At 41.1% G+C, this 21,860-nt stretch overlaps 2 protein-coding genes across 3 annotated transcripts in view; both read right to left on the bottom strand.

Annotated features, from left to right (window-relative positions):
• Nucleotides 1-4,640: 4,640 nt before the first annotated feature.
• Nucleotides 4,641-12,809, bottom strand: PDCD7 (programmed cell death 7). Its single transcript, XM_054041864.1, has 5 exons — nt 11,980-12,809; nt 9,205-9,343; nt 7,898-8,134; nt 7,194-7,281; nt 4,641-6,152 (listed from the first exon to the last, which is right to left on the bottom strand). The coding sequence occupies exons 1-5, from the start codon at nt 12,790-12,792 to the stop codon at nt 6,035-6,037; spliced, it is 1,395 nt and encodes a 464-aa protein (XP_053897839.1). The 5' UTR covers nt 12,793-12,809; the 3' UTR covers nt 4,641-6,034.
• A 3,497-nt stretch (nt 12,810-16,306) lies between these two features.
• The window catches only part of CLPX (caseinolytic mitochondrial matrix peptidase chaperone subunit X), a 30,825-nt gene continuing 25,271 nt past the window's right edge, over nt 16,307-21,860 (bottom strand). For both annotated transcript variants that reach the window (XM_054041454.1, XM_054041453.1), the window contains 3 exons: nt 20,235-20,327; nt 19,849-19,955; nt 16,307-17,598 (listed from right to left, as the gene is read on the bottom strand). In XM_054041454.1, coding sequence (XP_053897429.1) covers nt 17,508-17,598; nt 19,849-19,955; nt 20,235-20,327 — 291 coding nt within the window. In that variant the 3' untranslated portion in view covers nt 16,307-17,507. The remainder of the gene's footprint in view (nt 17,599-19,848; nt 19,956-20,234; nt 20,328-21,860) is intronic.

The raw sequence follows: 21,860 nt of genomic DNA on the forward strand, positions 1-21,860 counted from the left end.
AAACTAAGAACAATGTGGATCTAACAAGGAAGAGGCACCTAATCAACTCACAGCCAGACTTCCATTCATTAGGAAATAAATTTAAATACTGCTGTTGCTAGACTAAAGTATCAACATTCCTATGCACAATTCCTAGGTGCAACTGACCTAATTAACATATTCAGTTTATATTAACATTATTTGGATTGTTACTACAAGGATTATGTGCATCCAGGGCTGTAGTTGTAGCCAGATGGACAATAACCAGTTTTGCAATGCTGCACGTGTATTTTCACTAATACATTTCACGTGCAACAAGTTGGAATCCTACACAGGCACAGACCATCTGCTTCCATACGTAAGAGAGGTTCAGCATAAGCTCCAGCTTGCGTAAGCGTCACAGAAAAACCTAGCCAAACTGTATGTGAAAACAGATGATTGTGAAGCATTGCTCTGAGTTACCTGGACTGTATATCCTGAAGAGTCCACACGTACGTAGTTAATATTACCTTGCAGACATTGCGCACTGCAGGAAGAGAAGTACTGTAGGGTTAAATAATAAACAGAGCCTTTGTCTCAAAATAGGTGCAGCTTCCATTATTGTCAATGGTAGTCAGGTATGTATATGGGAAAAAAGGGCATTTGTTAGCTTTTCCTAAAGGAAGATTTTTAAAAGTCACCTTTATGGATTAAATGAGGAGGGTTAATGCAATCCCTAAAGCCACCATGAACATAACAATTGGTGTTCTGACATCTGTCTGAAATATTTGCTATACTGGATTTGCCAAAACATAGGCTTGTTTACATACAAAAGTTAATCCACTTTAATAACTGGTATAGTTAAAGCAGTACAATCCCCCTAGTATGAATGCAGTCAGACCCATATAAAAGTGCTTTATACCAGCATAGACATTCCCATACAAGGAGAATAAAATATACTGGTAGAACTGTATCCACAGCAGGAGTTGTACTGGTATAACTATTTTTATAAAAAAAAAAAAAAATCACTACCACCACCCATGAAAATAATTATACTAGTACAAAAATTGTTTGTACATCAGACCTAAGAAGTGGCGACTACTAGAAACACACTAGACAATGGTCGATCAGCACTACAAATATTTTCAGAGGTCCATAGCTTGGATTAGAATGCCAAACGGACCATTATGATATGCTATAAAAATATATAACTGAGGCTTCCACTTTTAAGATCACAGGGAAGCCTTCCTGCCTAAAAAATAAAAGCAGTTACCAGTAAATACGAGTTTACACCAAAACACACTTGTAACAAGGATTCTGAACTCACTCATCCAGTGACATCTTCACATCACTCTTAGTCAGTGGATCCAGGCTGACAGATTAATTAATACACATCAAGTCAATTAAAAAAAAAAAAAAAAAAAGAGGACACTTAGTACAGGCGTACCCAGAATGTCTTACTGCCATACACAACTGAAATTGTATTGCGACCAGACATGGAATTGGACCCAAAGTAGCCACGGAAATTTATATCAACCTTCTTTTGAACCACAATATTTTTCTATCCTTACAAGATAGCAGGAAAATGCCTGTCTGGACTCAGCTCAGTTCATAGGTTTAATCAGATTAGTGTTTATTTGAAGACAGATTATTTTAGAATCAAACTACAAACTTGCATACAATAGTTACTAAGCTGCATAATATTTTAAGAGTTCCTCTTCAGTTGGTGGCTTAAACATCAAAACACGTGTTTTTCATTTCAAAATCAAAATATTTTAGAAGGAAAAGCAATAGTGGACAGTGCTGCAAATTTACTATATGAACTATATTAAAACTACGTAACGGGAGTATACTTTGCTTTACAGTACATCAACTGGCATTTTAAATTTTATTTGTTCATAAACAAGAGAGAAGTAGAAAGTTATGCGTACCTTAAAAAGAAATCATGCAGCTTTTCCCATGAAGTAGAGAAACTTGCGATGTTTTACATACACTGGCTGTTGATCCACTGCTCAGTTCTTTAAATGCTTGCGCACACGAAGTCAGGTGTCTGAGTCACGTTTCTACAGTTTTAGATTATAATGCAGCCTAATCAGTTAGCCTGCATCACATCCTCGGACACAATAAGGAGCCTAACCACTTATGCTGAACATCCTCTGGTGACTTGTTAAGTTTTATAAATTGAGGGCACTGCTGCCACTGTTTTTATAGAACTGAAGTTTTGTTTTAAAGCAGAGGTTCTCCAAGTGTGGTCTGCGGACCACCAGTGGTCCGCGAACTCCATTCAAGTGGTCCACGGATAGTTCCCTCTAAGGTATGAGCCTGGGCGGCCGTACACAAGAGAATGAAGGGCCACCCACCACTAATTAGGCGCATGGACTCCGGAGAAGACGCACATGTAAGGTGAGGTGGTGGCCTTGGGGGGAATAGGGGGTAAGTAGGAGGGGGCAGTGGGGTGAGAAGAGGGGGTAGGGGAGAATTTGGGATGTGCAGGGCTGCAGCCGTCAGAGAAAGAGGCGACTTTTCCCAGCTCAAGCTGCAGCCACTGGGGATGGCCCTTCTTCCCAGCCTCAGCTCTGTGGTGGGAGAGAGACCCCCCTCCTTCCCAGCCCCAGCTCAGGGGCTGCTGCGATGGAGGAGAGGGGGCACATCCATCGCACTAGAAAGGTAAGACTACTGATATTAAAATACAAGTTGTGTGCTTTTATTTGTAGAACAAAAAAACATTAATTTTTTTTATGTAGTGCTTTTATCCAAAGCACTTTACAATAGTTAGCTAATGGTACAAACAACATTTGGAAAGATCATTAAAGTGGTCTGCCGAGACCCTCAGCAATTTTCAAGTGGTCCATGAAAAAAAGCAAATAAAATTTTAGAGTAAAGATTTCCTGTACAACGCAAAGCTAAAAAGAACAGATTTTTTTCTCCTTTTGTAAACCAGAAACCCTGGCATTCCCTTTAATTACTTTATGATGACCTATATCATATGGTGTTTACAGGTAATACACATGGAAGCAACAATTGCTGCATTTTCTCTGGCAAAAAGAATGTCATGCTCATTTTAACCCTTTCAAGTAAGAAATTCTCAGTGTGCCCATACTGACAGACCTCAACTCTGGGCACAAGTTTCAGCTGAAAATTATGAACATTTACATTTACTTTTAAAGCCACAACATAAATGGTGTTGAATATGCCACTATATTTCAGTCAAGCATATGCTGATTTCCTGATGCAGTTTTAGGGTGAAATGAATTTCATCACATGGAGTCGGAGAAGATGTGAGAGTGAGTTGGAAAGATTAAATCCACCCCCTTGTGTTGGGGCCAAGATGCTATTCCAGCCCATAGGCTGCAACCCTGCAACTGCAACTCCAAATCACTTGCATAGATCTGCTCGGTAGAACTAGAACCAGCATAAACACGGATCCCATTGCATGCCCCCATCGCCGTCCTATATATTGGCCCGTACACAAAATAGCTGCAGAATCTTCTGTAGTGCTTAGGGAAAAAGAGCTGTGGAGGTTTCCCTGTATGGCTACTTTGCCAGCAGCCCTCCTCATACTATGGAGATTAAGTGATGCAAAGGCTTGTGCTGGTCCTCTGGACCATGGAAAATTTAGCCCTCCGAGAACACACATTATTGACAGTTTCCATTATTTTTTATTTTTTTTAAGTATAAAATGCACTTCCAAAATGAGAGTTGTATTTTTGATCAAATTATATTTTACAAATGGTATCTACTTACAAAGAAAGCAAGTAACTAGCAAAAACAATTACAATAAATTAGACTTCAGCTTGTATTACATTATTTTTTTTCTAGTAGGCTTATTTATCAAGCTATATAGTCACATGGCTAGTCTACCTTTTTGAGCATAACAATTTGGGAGATATTATTCCAATTTTAGCACTCTTTAGATCAAAATGCCAAAAACTGCTACTTCCATCAAGCATTTAAATAATCTAAACCCCAGTTTGCATTTAAGGGTTTAGCTCAACTTGTAACTGCTAATTTCTACTAACAAAGTATGGAATGAGACAGGTAGTTATGCTTGATATATTACTAAATATGAGAAAAAAGGTCTCGCTTACTAGTGATTTAATTTTTTTTTTTTTTTTTTTAGTTTTGATCTCTTCATAACCTTGATTCCTGTTCATAAAATTAAAACAAAAACATTTTAATATGGAAAACAGCAGAAACATCAAACTGAGAAAATTAGATTTACACTTTTAGTCCTTTTACATTCAAGACTGAGTCAATATTTCAATACTGTAATTAAAAGATAGTTACAGAAACATTAGTATAAATATACCAAAGAATTAATGTAAAGTATCACAAACCCATAAAAGCAAGAATATTCAGAATAAATACTGATGGCCACTCTTAGCTCACTCCTCCGTGCCTAGATATTGCCAACTCCTCCAACCATTAACAGTTTTCTGTACAATGGAGGAAATTCTCCACTCACTTTAGATTTAAGGGGAGTTGTGAATGCATTTAGATGAAAATATAATCCTCAATGTGTTACAACACCTAGAAATTACACAATGATTTAAAGATGGTGTGGCATAATTTATTAATTCTCTTTATGGTGTTTATTAATAAGAACTTCAGTAGTGTTTGTTGTTCATTTTCTTAAATTAAAATTCCCACTGACTCCACTGTATGTAGTCTTGACCAGATAGTTGAATTTATATAATATCTTTATTACTTTTACTGTATTTTACAAAAAAAACAAACAAACACGCATTGCTGATGGTACAATTATGGATTTCCAAGATACTTCTATTAGCACCACACCCAAATACAATGTAAATGGAACAGGTATTACATGAATATTAGGCTCTAATGTCTAGTCTATAGGAGATTTAGCACATACAAAATTTCAAGTTTTATAAGCGAAGTGTCTCTTGGACACAGTGCAACGCATGACTATCCCGAAGGGAAAAACCTTTTCATTCTTATAACAAAACTGAAAACAAGCCTTTAAGCCCTTCACGAAGGAAAAATAACTGTGACTTTGAACAGGAGACAATCAAAGAGCTAGATTTTTAAAGCTGCATGGATTATTACTGCATGTATAATGCCCCAAAGCTGGCTCCTAATCTGCCTGAAAGCAAGAGAGGCCATCTGTGGAGCTTGCACTTTTTATTTAGAAAAAGAATCTTAGATTTGTGAGCTATGTTTGATGCATAATGGCTAAGCAGCATATCAATATAAGTAATATTTAGCATTTTAAACTCACTATACAACATTAACCCTTGTGAGGTAGGAAATTATTCTTATTTTGCAGTTTGCTTAAATAGACAAAAAGAGTTTATTGACTGCCAAAGACCACAAAACAAGCCAGTGGTCAAGATTAGAACTCAGGTTGACCACAGTGACTCTTAGAAATGTCTATACTTATATAATTATGTGGTGTTGGCTGTTTTTTTGTTTGTTTGTTTTTTGTTTTAAAAAGAGATCTTGAACTTCAGGGTCAAATGTTAGATCGAGATTCACTGACTTTGATACTGCTTTTGGAATAGGAATTTGTTTCAACACTAGTTTTCTATGGAAAGTCACCTCTTTTGGCGATAGTCATTCAGTATCTCTACAATCAGAAGAGTTAAGAGGGGAGAAAGATGACTGCTGAACTGAAAGCTTACATGCTAGGGAAACAGCTGAATCTGATGTCCATTTTGTGAGCATTTTGATTGCACACACATGCTCTGCAAAGATATCAGCCCACTTACAATGCACTCAAATTGTAAACAAATTTCCTCAAATCCAAAGACTTGTTAAATAAAGGCCCCTAACAGAACTGTAACTCTACAGCACCACATTAGTAACACACATGGCTTACACCATCTTTTACAATTGGATACTTATCTGTTGATCCAGGAGGTTTAAAACATTTTTCCCTTATCGCTTTTCTACAGGAAATTCCAACTCCAGTATCTTGCCACATGCTTTACAATTAAAAAATGAAGTGGTGGTGTAAATTTCAAGGAAAAAAAATATATATATACACACGCACATATTTACAGTATATTTCTTTTTCCCTTTGGGACCTACCACTTCAGACTGATTTATTAAATTATCTAACAGCAGTGGCCCAGGTGTCACTGGTAGGGAGAGTTGGAAGGACCCATCCTGGAGGGATGCAGCTTCCTTCAGGATGATCAGCTGGTACCAGGTACTGATCCCATTCATGCCTTTAATAGAAAAAAGATTTAGATAGCTTATCACTGAAGTTGGAACAGAACAAATGCCTATCTCACACACCTTAATAAAATACATTCACATACATATTATAATGAGTTTTTATATTGTTTAATATAAAAAAAAAGTACTACTGAATTACATTCTTCAAAGCAAAAACTTGAAGATACATTTTTAAACCATGAAATGAGCATGAGTGAGCATGCAAGTTTCTAGCAATTATATATGGAGATTCACTACACTTTACGCTGAAGTCTACAGCATATTTAAAGAGCCAAAAGCAGAATGTTCCGGAATTAGATTTTAAAAATGACAAATATATATTTTTTTTAATCATGCACTTCACCCTAGTAAGTATGCTGCCGCCTTCATTTTAAAGGTTGTACCATTTTGTCTCCATTGTAGATCATTATATAGTAGTTTAGGATCAGGAGGAGGACACGGACCCTTCATTTCTAGACTGGTTTGATGGCAGCTTTGATATTGCTAGTCTATGAACTTTATAAAATGTAAAGTTTGTAAAACTTAATTTTAAAACTTTCTATGAGAAGGTAAGCATAATCCCATGTAAAAGCAGATCAAGTGTTCCAGGAAGATTCACAACGGGTTTTGTGTGTGTAGAGGGCAGTAATATTGTTGACTTAGAAATGAGTTTTTTAGAGACCACGAGTGCATTGGTGTGATTATATGTTATGATTGTAGTGGGCTAATGCTTTGAGATTAATATTGTGTTGGGTGTGAAAGTTGCCTTAATTTATTATTTGCTTGTTTTTTAATGTTCAGGTTATTGTGAGGAAATATATTTCAGCAACTTTATGTTAATGAAGTGTTTTGGATGGGAATACATTTATATTAGCTGAAAGCTGAGCTAGGCAAATAGAGCTGCCAATTTTATAATCCAAGAGATCTGATGAGAATTCATGGTATAAACTTGATATTCTGGAGGTCAATGAAACAACAGATGCCGTAATTTTATCTTCACAAATCTCTATGTGACAGACTACCACTAATAAACTAAAGATGTTTGCTCTTACCTTATCTGGATGAGGGCTGGAACAGAATGCTCAGCTTGTAAATAATATTGTCTAAAGGGCTGCAGTAGATGATTAAGGGGAAACTCATCTGTTAAAAGACATACATGAGAAAACCATTCAACAAGATATGATCTCCAATACCAAAAAGTGTTAGGATCCCTAAAGATGCCATATCTCAATTGTCACTCCGTGATTATTGTTTAAAGTTATTTGCCAATTAATAGATACGTGTTACAAAAAGTATTATGGGATTTCTGGTGACTACAAATGGTTAGGACTTTCTACATTCATACAAAAGACAATACTTCAACTAGCAAACTCCCTCCCTGGGAACACACTGCTATTGGGGTCATACTAAAAGGATAATGACACCCGCTGAATCACCAATACTAACGCATCAACATGTTGTGGGACGTCTTCCGTTTAAATACCAAATTCAGCCTAATCCTGCTTGGCTTGTAAGGTTTGGTGAAATCATAGTTTGTGAGACTGTGACTACACTGCCTCCTACATAAAGTAATTTTTCAATTCTTATCACACTCTCTAAATATGATAATGAACAAACTTGTGTATCTTGTCTCCTGCTCTTCATAGTGTAACTTTAGCACATATCAGCTTTTCCAAGCAAAGCTGTATTTGCATTTTAACCTTACTTGTTTTTAAAAAAACTCCCCAATACTGAACTAAAATATGCAGAAATTTACCTGGATCCCCGAATAACTTGGAATCAATGTCACGTTTTTGCTGTAGAAGCTTTTCCCTTTCTTTCTTCTGTTTCTTTTCCAATTCTCTTTTCCTCTCTTCTTCCTGTTCTCCTTCTAACATAACTCTTAATGCTCTCTCTTCAGCTTCATACAGTTCAGTGCGTTTTCTGATCAGTGTCCTCAGCCTCTCTATGTGATGTTCAAAGTCTTCATCTGCTGAGGGTGGAGGACAAACACCTACAGAGATAGTGAATTAAGTTATAATTTTCAATCACAGAAATGGTATTAATTTCAGTTTCATACTGAGAGTGGAGTTTGCAGAATCTCCAATGAACTTATACTGGAGTCACCCATTTTCCTCATGAATATCCGCCAATAAAATGATTTGGGTCAAGAAGGAGTTTGGAAAGAAAAGTGCGTAACTGTAGTATTCTGCATGCTATACAACAATCTTTCGGAGATACTATCCTGTAAGAATGGAATTTAAAGTAACTAGTAAAGAATAACTTTTGCTCAGACAGTATCCTCTGAATCCTCACTAGCCAGGTACTCTATGCTTGAAGTTTATTATTTATGTACAAAATGTTCCTGATAGCCTGGTTATTGGGTACACTCAGCACATACTGCTTAAATAAATATAACTTATGATTGTTAATAATACCACCTAATATAAAGTAATTATTCATTATTATTACAGTGAAAGGTTTATTATCTGGCATGTTGGAAAAATGGGGGGTGCTGGTAAGTCAAAAATTCTGGTTAACTAAGAGGGAGGGAGTTTGGGTGCGGGAGGGGGCTCGGGGCAGAGGGTTGGGGTGAGGGAGGGATTTTGGGGTGCCAGATCTGGGTGGCGCTCACCTCAGGTGGCAACGTGTCCCTGCTGCTCCTAGGCAGAGGTGTGGCCACTCCTGTCCAGGCGGCTCTGTGCACTGTCTCCTCCCACAGAAACCACCACCCACGCCGCTTCCTGCAGCTCCCATTGGCCTGGAGCAGCAAACAGCGGCCAGTGGGAGCTGCGATCGGCCGGACCTGCGGACACGGCAGGTAAACAAACCGGCCCGGCCCGCCGGGGGCTTTCCCTACGCAAGCAGCGTCCCAAGTTTGGGAAACACTGGTTTAATACATAACAATGAAATAGGGGTAATCATGAAGGGGCTACCTAATGCAAGGATGGAAAATTCTCAATATTATGGAGTTCTGCCAAATTAAAACATTTGCTAGCCATATTTGAATTCCAACATAATATTTGTCTAAAAATGTTTTATTTCTTGTATTTCTGCATAGATCACAAAGTGCCAAAAATTTACCTTTTCTTCCTGCTGCCTCTTTTCTCAGTTTTCGAAGCTTTTCTAAAGCACGCAGGATGTCCACCATTCTCTTTGTGTCTGCCTGTTTTTTCCTTACTTCAGATAAGACACTGTCTGCTGCGGCTTTAAGTTCACGTTCCTGTGAACAGAAGAATGTACAGAGAAAACATGAAATAACCTATATGGGCAAAAATTAAAAAGAAAATTCAAATAGGAGAAACAGAAGAATAAGTGAAATCCAAAACAATATTCCAATGATGGAGATGAAGTCAGTCAGTCCATCAGTCCTGCCTACTGTGTCATTTTTAATGGAAAGAAATAAAACATGGCAAAGAAGCCTAAAGAATTGGAAAGTAGCAGAGTAACACCAAGGCGGTGGTATCAGAGGCTTGTGAATACATAAGCCTTAATAAATTCTGTCCACAGAACATCAAAATGATAAATGATGTATGTATATTAAACAAAACTGAGATCCAGGTCCTATGGTAGGATGTGCTCTGGGGTAATCAATTATTTTTTGTCAAGATCCAAATGTCTTGGTGAACAAACTCCAGATTCCAAAGAAAATAATATAAAAATAACAACAATAAAGATACCAATAAGTAAATAAGATTTCCTGGTCCGTTCAAAAGCGTCGGGTGGTCGGGATTTGGCACCCAGGGTGATGTACTAGTTTGTAAGTAAAGAGCACTAGGTTAAACGTGTAGGGTCAGATCTTGGAACTTGCACTGCATACTTCGTACCATTCTAGTAACACAAAACAACTGTATAGTGAGCGGATCTGGTATCCTGACTAAGTAACTCCTTGGTGGCATAGAGCTGACATTGTGGCTCTTATGCCACCCCTCTCCAGGCCCCTAATGCAGGATAAATCTTTTGCTTTAAAAAAATCTAAAATGGAGAGCTAAAAAAAGGGAAACTTCTCTAAAGTGCTTATGGTGAGAATTATGCTATGGAAATTAATCAAGCTTTCAGTGGGTCAACAACAGTATTGCCAACCCCAAGTGTTCAAAAAATCATGACATTAAAAAATAATTCACTCTAGGTTCTTCTTCTTTGCCTTCTGGTTTCTGAAGCCTGATATATACTTAAAATTTAGCCTTACCCAACTACATCGCTCAGGGGCGTGAAAAATTCACATCCCTGCATGCTAGTTAAGACAACCTAACCCCTAGTGTAGACATGGCTTGGTCAATGAGAGAATTCTTCTGCCAACTTAGCTACTGCCACTCGGAGAGGTGATTAACTACAACGATGGGAAAAACCCTTTCCATTGCTGTAGGAAGCGCCATAGCTGTGCTGCTGTAGTGCAGACGTGGCCTGAGCATCTTCTAGAGAATACTCGGGTCACATTCTCAAGCTTTCCTCTGCAAGCACAAGGGCTAGAAATTACTTTAAAAAAAAAATGAAAGCAAGGATTTTCACACAATCCCTTGACACCAGGAAGAGGAGCTTTAAGAATGTTACTAAATTTCACAAGACTTGCCCAAAAAAAATATATATATATATATATATATATATATATATATATATATATATATATATATATATATATATATATATATATATATGAGAATTATAATAATTCCACACACTTCTTGGAACTTTCATTAGAGGAGGGCAAAGCATGTAAGCATACGAGCCTTACAAATACGCCAATGAGGTAGCTAAGGGATACACCAAGGATCAGTGCACTCTCCAATTTAATATAGCTACAATGGAATACAGCAGCCACTTGACACATGGCAACACATTTAGGACTAGAAAGGAAGAACTGTGTCCAGGTGAAACTGCAGGGAAAATTTTATGTAGACTAAATGCATGCAATCAGCCATGTCAGGATTTGGCCAGAGAAGCAGAGTCAACGCCCCCAGTGGATCTTTAAGGACTACCAATGGTCAGGACCATCTCAAAAGCATAGCACCCCCATAGGTGGAAGTAGGGGTGCTTCCGCACTCCCTGGGTTGAAGTAGTTTTGGAAACCACTTCAAACCCAGGGGGTGTAGCAGCACCCTACCAGGGTTGCCAACCCTCCCAGAATCGGGCTCTATCTCCCAGAGGCTAGTGAAACCAAACCAGGAGTTTAGGCTGATAAAAGTCCGGCAGCACAGCAGGACTAAAGGTGGGCTCCCTGCCTCTGTGCTGCTCCTGGAAGCAGCCAGCATGTGGAGGGTGGGGGGCAGAGGGTCTCTACGCACTGCCCCTAGCGCCAACTCCACTGGCCGGGAACTGCAGCCAATCAGAGCTGCAGGGGCGGCCCCAGGGCTGCACCCGCAGGAAGCCTGCCTTAGCTCTGCTGCTCTGCCGATCAGGAGCTGCCCAAAATAAGTGCCACCCAGTCGGAGCCTGCACCCCACACCCCGTCCCACACCCCCAACCCCCTGCCCTGAGTCCCCTCCCAGAGCCAGCACCTCATACCCCCTTCCGCAACCCAAATCCCTACCCCAGCCCCTTCCTGCACCCAAACTCCCTCCCAGAACCTGCACCCCACATCCCCTCCTGCACCCCAACCCGGTGAGAGTGAGTGAGGGCGGGGTCTCAGAGAGTGGGCGGGACCGCAGGGAAGGGGCAGGCAAAGGGGCAAGGCTGGTTGGGTTTGTGGGATTAGATGGTTTATAGGTTGGTTGAAGGGCTCTCAGCACCCCTGGGCGCCCCCCGTGACACCCCCGGAGCAGTGGTACAGCATCGGCTGGAGGGGGGGGCCGAGTGGCCCGTTCAGTGCCCCCGCTTCGCCCCTCGGGGCTCCCCCCAGCGCTCAGGGACGGGGCGCAGTACCCGGTTCTTCTCCTCCACCTCCTGGACGCACTTGGCCCGCCACCGGTCGATCCTGGCCTCCCTTTCCGCCGCCCGGGCCGCCTCCTCCTCCCGGGCCGCCTCGGCCTCCTGCTTCCTCTTGCGGAGGCGCAGCCGCCGCTTCCTCGCCTTCTCCGCCTTGCGCCGCAGCTCGCCCAGGGAGCCGGGCTCCCGCAGGGGCCGCAGCCGCTCCCGCAGCTCGCTCAGCAGGGCGCGGGCCTGGCCGTGGGCCCGGCCCCAGCCCGCCTCGTCCCCGGCGGCCTCCTGCTGCCGCAGGGCGCGGCACAGGCCCGCGAGCTGGGCCACCGGCCGCAGCGCCCCCGCCGCCAGCTGCCGGGCCTGGCTGAGGCTCGGGGCGCCCGGCGGCGGCGGGGGGAAGCCGCGGGGCCGGGGCCGCCGCTGGGCCAGGAACTGGGCCAGCCAGAGCTCATCGCGCTGCCGCCGGGCGGCCTCGTCCTCCCCCTCGGCCGCCTCCCGCGGCTCGGCGCTGCCCTGGCCCCACGGCGGCGGCGGCGGCGGGCCCGGGGCCGGGAACAGGAGCCGCGGGGCCGCCGGGCCGCAGGCTCCCCCGGGGGCGGGGAAGTAGGGGCCGCCCGCGGGGAGGTGGCGGCCGGGGGGCAGCTCGGGGCCCCCGGCCGCGGGCGGCAGGAAGGGGGGAGGCGGGGGCTGGGCTCCCGGGAAGGGGCCGCCGGCGGGGGGAGGCGCGAACAGCCCGCCCGGGGGCGGGAAGCAGCGGTACTGGGGGGGGGGCGGCCCCGCAAAGCGGGCGGCGAAGGGCAGCGGCGGCTGAGACATGAGGGGGCCCGGCTCGCCCTTAGCCGCCGCCAGCGGCGCGAGCGCTTCCGGTTCTCACAGCGCCCCCTGGCGGCGGGGAGGAGCCAGCACGGGGGGGCGCCTTCCCCAGTAGCAGGAGGGGCAGGGTTATGAATATGTATATAGGGGCGGTGGGGCCCAGCCTATGAATATTGATGAAGGGGAGGGATCTGAGGGGAAAGGTGCGAGGTGCGACGCAGGTGTAGGAAGGAAAAGGGTCTGGGCAAGGGCTGATTAGGAAAACCCATCCATGTGTCTGGAGGGAGGGGTTTCTAAAAGGCCCATGAAGGTAGATCAGTCACAGGACCTCTTTCCCCTCTGCTCCCTTCAGGTGGTGACAGGAGAAAGCAGCTGCAATCATGTCATTTCTAAAACCCTGGCCTAGCCTTTCCTCCTGCACATCTACTCCTGCAGCGTGCTGGAAGGGGTCCCACCTTGCAGAGAGCGTAGCGCAGAAGGGGCATGAGCCCCTCACCCCAAGAAACCTGCTGCTGTCTTACAGGCTGCCTTAAACCTGTCCGCCTCAAAAGCCTCTACCTTCCTCACTGCTAGAGCTGGTCCTGATAGATGCTGGGAAGTTAGTAGTAGAGGTGAGTGACCAAGACCCTGCATCACTCCAAGAGATCTGCTATAGAATACCAATAGTGAGTCGACTGAAATCACAACAAAGTTTTCTTGCCACCCTTCTACCCCTAACGTTGTCACTCACGCAGCCAAGGGGTCAGTTATTGCAAACAAGAGCAGAGAACAATCCTGTAACCTGTGTACTCTGGCTCCTACCCCTCAAGCACCTCCCACCTCATTTAATCAGCCTGGAGTATACATAGGGCCCTACCATATTCTATGCCATGAAAAATGTGTCATGGACCATGAAATCAGACCTCCCCTGTGAAATCTAGCTACCCGAAGGGAGGAGAGGGGTACCATTATGTCCCTGTCTCCAGCTGCTAGTCTGCCAGTCTGGGGTAGTACAGGACTTACTCTTCCCCTGCACAGCCATGCTCACAGGCACATCAGAGCCACCTTCCTGAATCTACCCCACCCGCAGGAAGATTTGGGACTAAACAGCAGCCCTGGATCTTTCTGCAGCAGCAGGAGGTTGCCAGAGGTGGAGGTGGGTCTGATCTCCCCTGTGCAGCTGGGAGCACCCTGCAGTTGGGGGAGGTACCTAGAGGTGGGTCTGATCTCCCCCAGAGAACCGCAGTGCAGGTGAAGAGCAAGTCCTGTCCCTTCCCAGCTCAGCTGGGACTAGCAGCTAGGAGCCTCCAGCTAGGGCACTCCCAGCAGCACAGGGGAGATCAGACCCATATCCACCTCCTGGAACCTCTTGCAGCTCACGGAGGCTCCAACACTGCTGCCTTCACAGCTTAGCTCTGACAGCAGCTCAGAAGTAAGGGTGGCAATCCCACACCCCCACACTCAACAGCTTTGCAACCCCCATCTGAGAACATGAAATTGACTAATTTCTAACTCCTACGGCTGTGAAATTGATTCAGAATGGATTGTGAATTTGGTAGGGCCCTAAGTATCTGACATTGCCTTAATTGACTCTGCCTTGGAGGTGGCCACCAATACATCTGCAATACCAGCTACTTGAGTGCAAATCCTCTTTCCATGGCCTAGCAGAGTGCAATGATCGGGCTATTGCATGTGCACAGATGTGGCAGGCAACAGTAGGAGAATATCACAAGAAGGAGCAGAATTAATGCACGACTGGTAATTACAAATCAACATGTATTATTTGACTGTTACAAGTCACATTACTTAATATAGCCAAGTCAGAAAAATATATGCATTGACACAGTTAGCTACTAGTGTGGCCTTGTTTGCTCCAGGGAAGTGGTCAAAAGTTTGTTATAGTGCACCAGTCTACTCCCAGCTGCTTCAATATGTTCATTCTAGCCAAACTAGCAGTTGAAGAACAGCTCTGCTATAGGTTTGCCTGGCCTAGCCACACTCCTGCTAGTCTAAATCCTTTCAGCTACGGCGTATGGATATCTATCCCATTCCCATAAACCCCATCCCAGCTCAGTTTCCAGGAGCAGTGAAGCTGTGATTCCACAGAGAGTACTAAATGAAACAGTGGGGTGAGGGTCTAATTGAACCTTTTCAGTTTCTCTATCCACAACAGCACAGAACTGGTCTGATTTACACATGTAAAACTTCTTCCCTCTTTCCATCACAAACATAGGTTTGGTGCATTTTCCAAAAAAAAAAAAAAAAAAAAAGCACTTATTTTTACTTATACCATCATCTAGCTTTTTTCTTGCTATTTTGGACATAGCGTTTCATTTAAGTCAGCCATTTCCCTTGGCTTAGTAGTATCCAAAGAGGAGATAAAGCAAGCATTTCAGTAAGGCAATTACTGTCCGTAACTAACTATACAGAAGACAGCTCTAAAACAGCTCATTCCCCACTGTATCAACTTGATAAGATTTCAAATGAGCATGAAGATGCAAGAGGATGGCCTTTAAGAACCTATTACAATTAGGTAACTTTTTAATTAAACAGTTAGTGGAAGAAGCATTTACCGGACAATACTAAGGTGGATAACCAAAGGCAATTTATATTAAACAGATTTCATTCTCCCAAGTTATAGCTACTTTGCTTTTTTATTGTACTTTTGTTATATGTACCTTTAAATGTTAAGAATATGAAAATAGTCATGATTAGCTTGCATAATTCCCAAAGAACCTTTATTCTATTACATAGATTCAAAACTGTCTTAAAAATATGAAAGTGGGACTCATCTGTGAAAGTTCAATATGTAAATATATAACTAATTCAGCTTTTTAATGAGGATCCTGAACTCAAGCATTCTGAAAAATGTTTTAATCATTTTATGTGCCATTACTGAAGTCTCATGCTTCATCTACAGAAATCTGTAATTCATGAATATTTGCTTTGTTTTTTTCAAATGCCAAATCTGCTTTTGAAGTACAAATTGTAGTTATACTGCATTTGTTTAAAAACATTTCATGATTACATATTAAACTAAGTTGTTTAATGATTTTCACTAAAACATTTCTCAATCATTTAAAAAAAGAATTAATAGAATTAAAAACTATTTGAATTTTCATTCTACAAAAAGGAAAATGAGGTTAACAAAGTTACCAAAACTGGAAGTCTATATTATAATCTACAGTAAACTAACTATGGTTGCTTCTCCTGGAAGTATCCTGAACCCTGAGAGCAGCCTTTCCTGAACCATTACTGGATAATTTAACCAGAAGAAAAACTGATTAAATCTATATTTATTGTATCTATTCTATATAAGCATGTATGTATTATGTGACTGACAAACCATGTTAATTCTGAACTACTAGTGAAGAAATGAAGGTGTGGGCCAATAGAACAGCACCCATTCTGATCTAAAACATTCACTGTATTCCTAGCCTAAAAACTGTAAGGGTGTTTAAATTAACTAGCTTGACTCAAAACTTAACAAAAAAGTCAGCATAATTTAGAGCCACATATTGCTAGGAACAACAAAACATTGAAGTTGTCAGCATAGATTTTAATTTCTGAAATAATCAAAAAAGATACAAGTCCCTTAGTGTTTTACAAATGTTTTCCTAAAGGATCAAGTTAATTAGAGTGTAAAACCAAGTTAGGGCTTTTTTTTTTTGCTTTGCTGAAAGTCTAAAACCAAGAGACAAAAAACACAAGATGCAACACCAGCATTTAAGCATATAACTTAACCAAAAAAAAAAAAAAAAAAAAAAGCACTGTCATATGAACAGTCTCTACTGATTACATCAAAAATACTATACATTCACTTTACTTTCTTTCATCTCTTAATGTTATAAGAAGATAGGTGGGCAAATATCTGGCACCAAAAAACTGATGCATGGTAGTTCCAATACTTTAAACAAAATGTACTGTATAGAACATTAATATTTAAATTTTTAGGCCATTTTAAAGTCTAAATCCACATGGTCTTCTGCTTCCTGTAAATTGTTTCCTTCCAAAAGAAATTCAGACTTCTGGTTCCACTTGCTTTCACAGTATTCTAAAGATCCGTTAAAATGTACATGTGATGCTAAGGTAAGTAAATAATATGACATGACATTTGGTACTGCAGCCAATTATTGTAACTAGTTAATGGTACATTTTAGCTAAGTTGCATAAAAAAAGTCATAAAACATCTGATTTTTTTTTTCAAAATCCAGTTTCTAGGAAATTTTTCATGACAAATGTAACAAGTCTCTCCAGCATCCATTTGGGTTCCAAATGTACATAAATCTAACACTGGCATTTACAGTGAATGAACTTAACCCAAGTGATTGAAATATATGCAAAATTAAGTTTGCTTATCCTCTATTTTATATTAAACTTGTTTTCCCATGTGTAGAGTAACATTATTGTAAAATTAACTATTTGCGACACCTGCATTGTTTAAGCAACACCTCCTTTGCTTTCTAGAATTGTTTGTTAAAGCACATTTATTTAAAAACTGAACAAAACGTAATGTACAATTTATATTTGAACATTATGCTACTGAAGTCCAAATAATGTCCACTGAATAAATCAATGTGATGTTACAATACATGATCTGATTTTTTTTAAAATATCAACTTTTTTGACCATGTATTATATCCAGGATAGAGCCAATGCCTTCAGTATCAGACTGCAATGCCAGATAATGATCTTAAAAATAACCAAGCACACTATATGCAGGAGAACACTGACACTATTTAATTGTTTGCAGCATCTGCTTGACGAGGCCAACCTTCCTCTTCAACTCCTGAGTCATACTCTTCTTCAGATGTATCTTTAGTCGGAGCCCTACAATTAAAAAGAATTGATCACATATTTTACAAGTTGAGAGGAGAATGCTGGTAGGATTACCATGGCTCCTCACAGACAGGTATTCCATAAAGCATCATTTCAAGTTGGATATGGCATGTGTGCTGCTTTAAATACTGGTCTCAAATGTCTCTTGGGAAGGTAATTCACTGATTAAACCTTATTTACTTGCTTGAAAAGGAAAAATTATTTACATTCTTTATCACAAATTAAATGACCAGAAATAAACAGGGTAAAGTTTAAATTTCCAACAAACACTGCAGGCTTCCAGTTATTTTGCAGTGCACTTCCTAATACTTAACACAAGTATTACTGAAGATAACACTTCGTACTTCAACAATTCCCTCTATCTGCAGGTTGAGCACCTCAGAATTAAGCCTCAATACTGACTTGATAAATAATAGTATTATCTCCTATGTTGTTTTGGGGAATTTGTCTACATACAACTTATGACTTCCAGTTTATGATCTGAATTGCTTTAATGTGTACAGCAGAGGTTTCCAAACTTTTTGCTGGCATGACACCACTTTAGTGAAATATTTCCTCCTGGGACCCCAGACAGCATGGAGGATGCCATTTTGAAGAACATGACCTCACACATGACCATGCATGCAAGGTCATGCTGTGTAAAGCAAAATGGCATTCTCTGCATACTAGGGATTGCCGCACCCCATCGGCTGATGGTGCAACCTCAAATCCCACAGTTGCAGGTGCTTTGTCATGTACCTGCTAGATCAGGGGTGGTGCTCGGTTGTTAAACCGTAATGGGTTGCCTATTCAGGTGGGAACCCATTGGGACAATGGGTTGCTTCTCTGCAGGGAGGGGAGAATGGAAAATCACCAAACAAGACAAAGGGGCAGGGGTGACAAAGCAGGGGTTTAAAAAGGACTCTCAGATAGAACCAAGGGCAGGCTTTTGGACGAAGCATTGGACAGGAGAGAGGGGCATGCCTTTGGAACAGGTAGCCCTGTTTTACTGCTCAATCCGCTGAGGATGGAGGAAGCTAGCTGCCTTAGAGGGGGCAGGGAGAGACAGACACTCCATGATTTTGAGAAGCCATGTGCAGAAGAATACTGGGCACCCCAGAGACAGGGATGGATCACGTAATAATTGCCCTGTTCTGTTCATTCCCTCTGAAGCATTTGGCATCGGCTGCTATTGGAAGACAGGATTCTGGGCCTAGGAAAAGCTTGGTCACATGGTCCCATTTCTAAGACGGAAATGTGTCAAGAGGCCAAGGAGAGAAACGGTGCTGCTGCCTACAGAGACCCCAGGAAACTTAAGAACACATGGGTCCAGTGTGTGAGGCTCAATACAGCAGCCTGATGAGTGTGCAGCCACAGGGAACTCTACCAGTGCTGTATGTTACATCTCCATTGCACAGAAAGGGAATCTGAGGCACAGAGAGGCTATGCAGCTTCCTGAGGGTCACATAAGGAATCTTGTGAGAAACAGGAACCAGGAAACCTGACTCCCAGTCCTGTATGTTAAACACAGAACTGTCCCTCCCCCTCCACATCATCTGCTATTTATTTAGATTGGGGGGGGGGGGGAACATATCCAAGATCTAATAAAATCATTAAATCCCAGCAGAATTAAAGTAGTAATTTCAACAGGAACTCAGCCAACCAGCCACCTACCTGCAGGAACACCTTTTTATCCCATTCCCTTCATCCCTGAGGCATCTCAAAAATATTATCAAACAGACGTATTTTGCAGCATGCCTAGATCATCAAATTCAGCTATTTACAACCCAGGAAGGGGGAGCAAGTTCCAGTGTCCTGCAGCCCTCACAGAACACAGAATTTTTTCTTTTCAGCAAATATACCACCAGTCACTTAAATAGCCTTAGTGATATAGTCACAATTAACTCATCATGCACTTTTTGTTTTGTTTTGTTTTTCTAAAGAAACACACACACACTGGGAAGAGTTAAAAACAGAATGTAATACATTTAAATTTAAAAGTTACAAAATAATTGTATAGTTTTAGATTTAGTATGTAATATGTAACAATAGTAATAAAAAATCCAAAATCACTAGTACAGAATATGCATTAAGTGCCCTATATCTACCAACTATGTATGATGTACACAAAGTCGGAAGATTATTTTTGGAACATATATGTGTATAGAATTTTATTTTATTATAAAAAAACATTTGTATGAGGCACTGGCTGGCTGACTGTCTAGACTATTAGTCTGGTTGGAACTGCAATTCCTATGTTACCTAATATATCCTGGTTCTTTTTTGCCTTCCACAACTTCTTTGTCAACCTCCACACATACAATGTCAGAATTGGGTACTTCAAACATGGGCTCCAGCAACAACTTTTCCTATTAGCAAAGAGAAAAGTAAAAAAAGAATGTATACAATGCTTTGCACAAAAGTAGTTCCGAGAGTCACTTCATAATAGTGGATTCTATACTGGAAGAAATCTGACTAGCTATTGTCATTAGGAAGACATTTACTTTGCAGATCTTAACATCCTGCCTAGAGATCCTTTTTTTAAGCATAAGTTGTCTTGGCAAGAAGAATACTTACATTCAAAATACATTATCTATTCTACACCTATTGAGGCTGATAATACCCCCTAAAAAAAGCTGCACACTTACCATTATAGATCGAAGACCTCTTGCACCAGTCTTTCTGTCTAGCGCCAATCTGGCTATAGCCTTCAATGCATCCTCAGTAACAGTCAATTCACACTACATACATAAGAATACATTAAACTTCGTTAAATATTTCATTTGTAACTTTCCTAAATCCCTGGTTTACCCATCTTTCATTTAACAATAAACACATTTTGCAAAATAATAAAAATATTATTAAATAGCTAGTTCATTAAGTAGCACTTCTAATTCATCTTTTGGAAATTTTAACTAAACAATGTATTCACCATAGAACAGATGTTAACAGAAGCTCTTTGATGATTTTGTCATCTTCTGCTCTTGCACCTCCCTCTTTTTTTTTTTTTAATAAAGATTTTTTTTGGGGGGGACAGGTTCCTTGGACTGTGCAAGTAAAGCAACAAGAAAACCATAGCTATATAAATACGAATGCTAATATGTATTACAAAAAAAAAAAAAAATGGGACAAATTTGCACCTAATTTAGAGGGCTGAGTTGTCATGAATGGAATAAAATATGGTTTGCAGATAATTTTCAGTTTGTTTGTATTAGATAAAAATCTTCAAGTACCTGCTTTTCAGTTGCAATTACAGTAGGTTTTCTCCTACCCTTTCAATATGGCTGCATATGTGTCAAGTGACTAGGATGCATTCAACACAAAGCAATAATGATGAATAATGGGTTATGAAGGCCATTTGCTTAGATTCTGTACAGGTGTATTTACTACTGGCCTCTCTGTCTTGTCTACACTACAGACCCGAACACTTGTAACAGAACCATTTGTATGGAATGAGTTTAAGTACAAACCAGTTAAAATGTTTCCCCAGAAGCCATTTAATTTTAAGACAATTACTTTTAAGTTTTGCCTTGCAACCACACACCAGTGCTGTCCTAAAACATTTCCACTGCAATGTCCTCTGTCCGTTCAGGGAGATTTCGCAAGAACACTTGTGCATGCTTGGACTGTAGTAGGAGGACTAGTTGAACAGTTTCAGCTTGTCTTCATCCACAGTGGCACTAAACTGGTTCAGACTGAACCAATTAAATTGTAACTAGTTATTAAATCTTCTGAAAGAATCTGGTCTAATAACTGGGTAGAACATTGGAGGCTTCTTTGTGTGTGAACAGTGTTCTACAGATGCTGCAGGAGCATCAATCAATTTAAAATTTTCTAGTATAGATCAGGCTCTTGAATTAGGTACTAATGTGTTATAATACACATTATTAGAAAAAGGCCAGATTATTATTTTTTCTATAGTACCAATACATTAGGTGCTTTAGAGAGACAGATATGAAGACAATGTCCCTGCAAAGGGTTTACAATTTAACTAGACAACAAACAAATGTGAGGATGATGAGTGAAGGGAATAAGCTACAATAAAGGCAAGCTGATTAGTGAAATTTAGCATGTGCCTTGGAATGTTTGCAGTTTCTAGAAAGAATTTCAAGCATCTCATACTTTAACACTTCTGAGGGGAAGACTATGATTAAAAGGCCTATTTCCGAGGAAGCAAAAAGTGGAGGCATAGCAGATTAGGAAAAACCCTTTCCCCACCCAAGCCATAAAGCTACTCAAATCAAAATAGCTTTGAAACCGGATTCCAAAATAGA

This window comes from Malaclemys terrapin, chromosome 10, assembly GCF_027887155.1.
Source record: "Malaclemys terrapin pileata isolate rMalTer1 chromosome 10, rMalTer1.hap1, whole genome shotgun sequence".
In the NCBI taxonomy this organism is placed as follows: domain Eukaryota; kingdom Metazoa; phylum Chordata; order Testudines; family Emydidae; genus Malaclemys; species Malaclemys terrapin.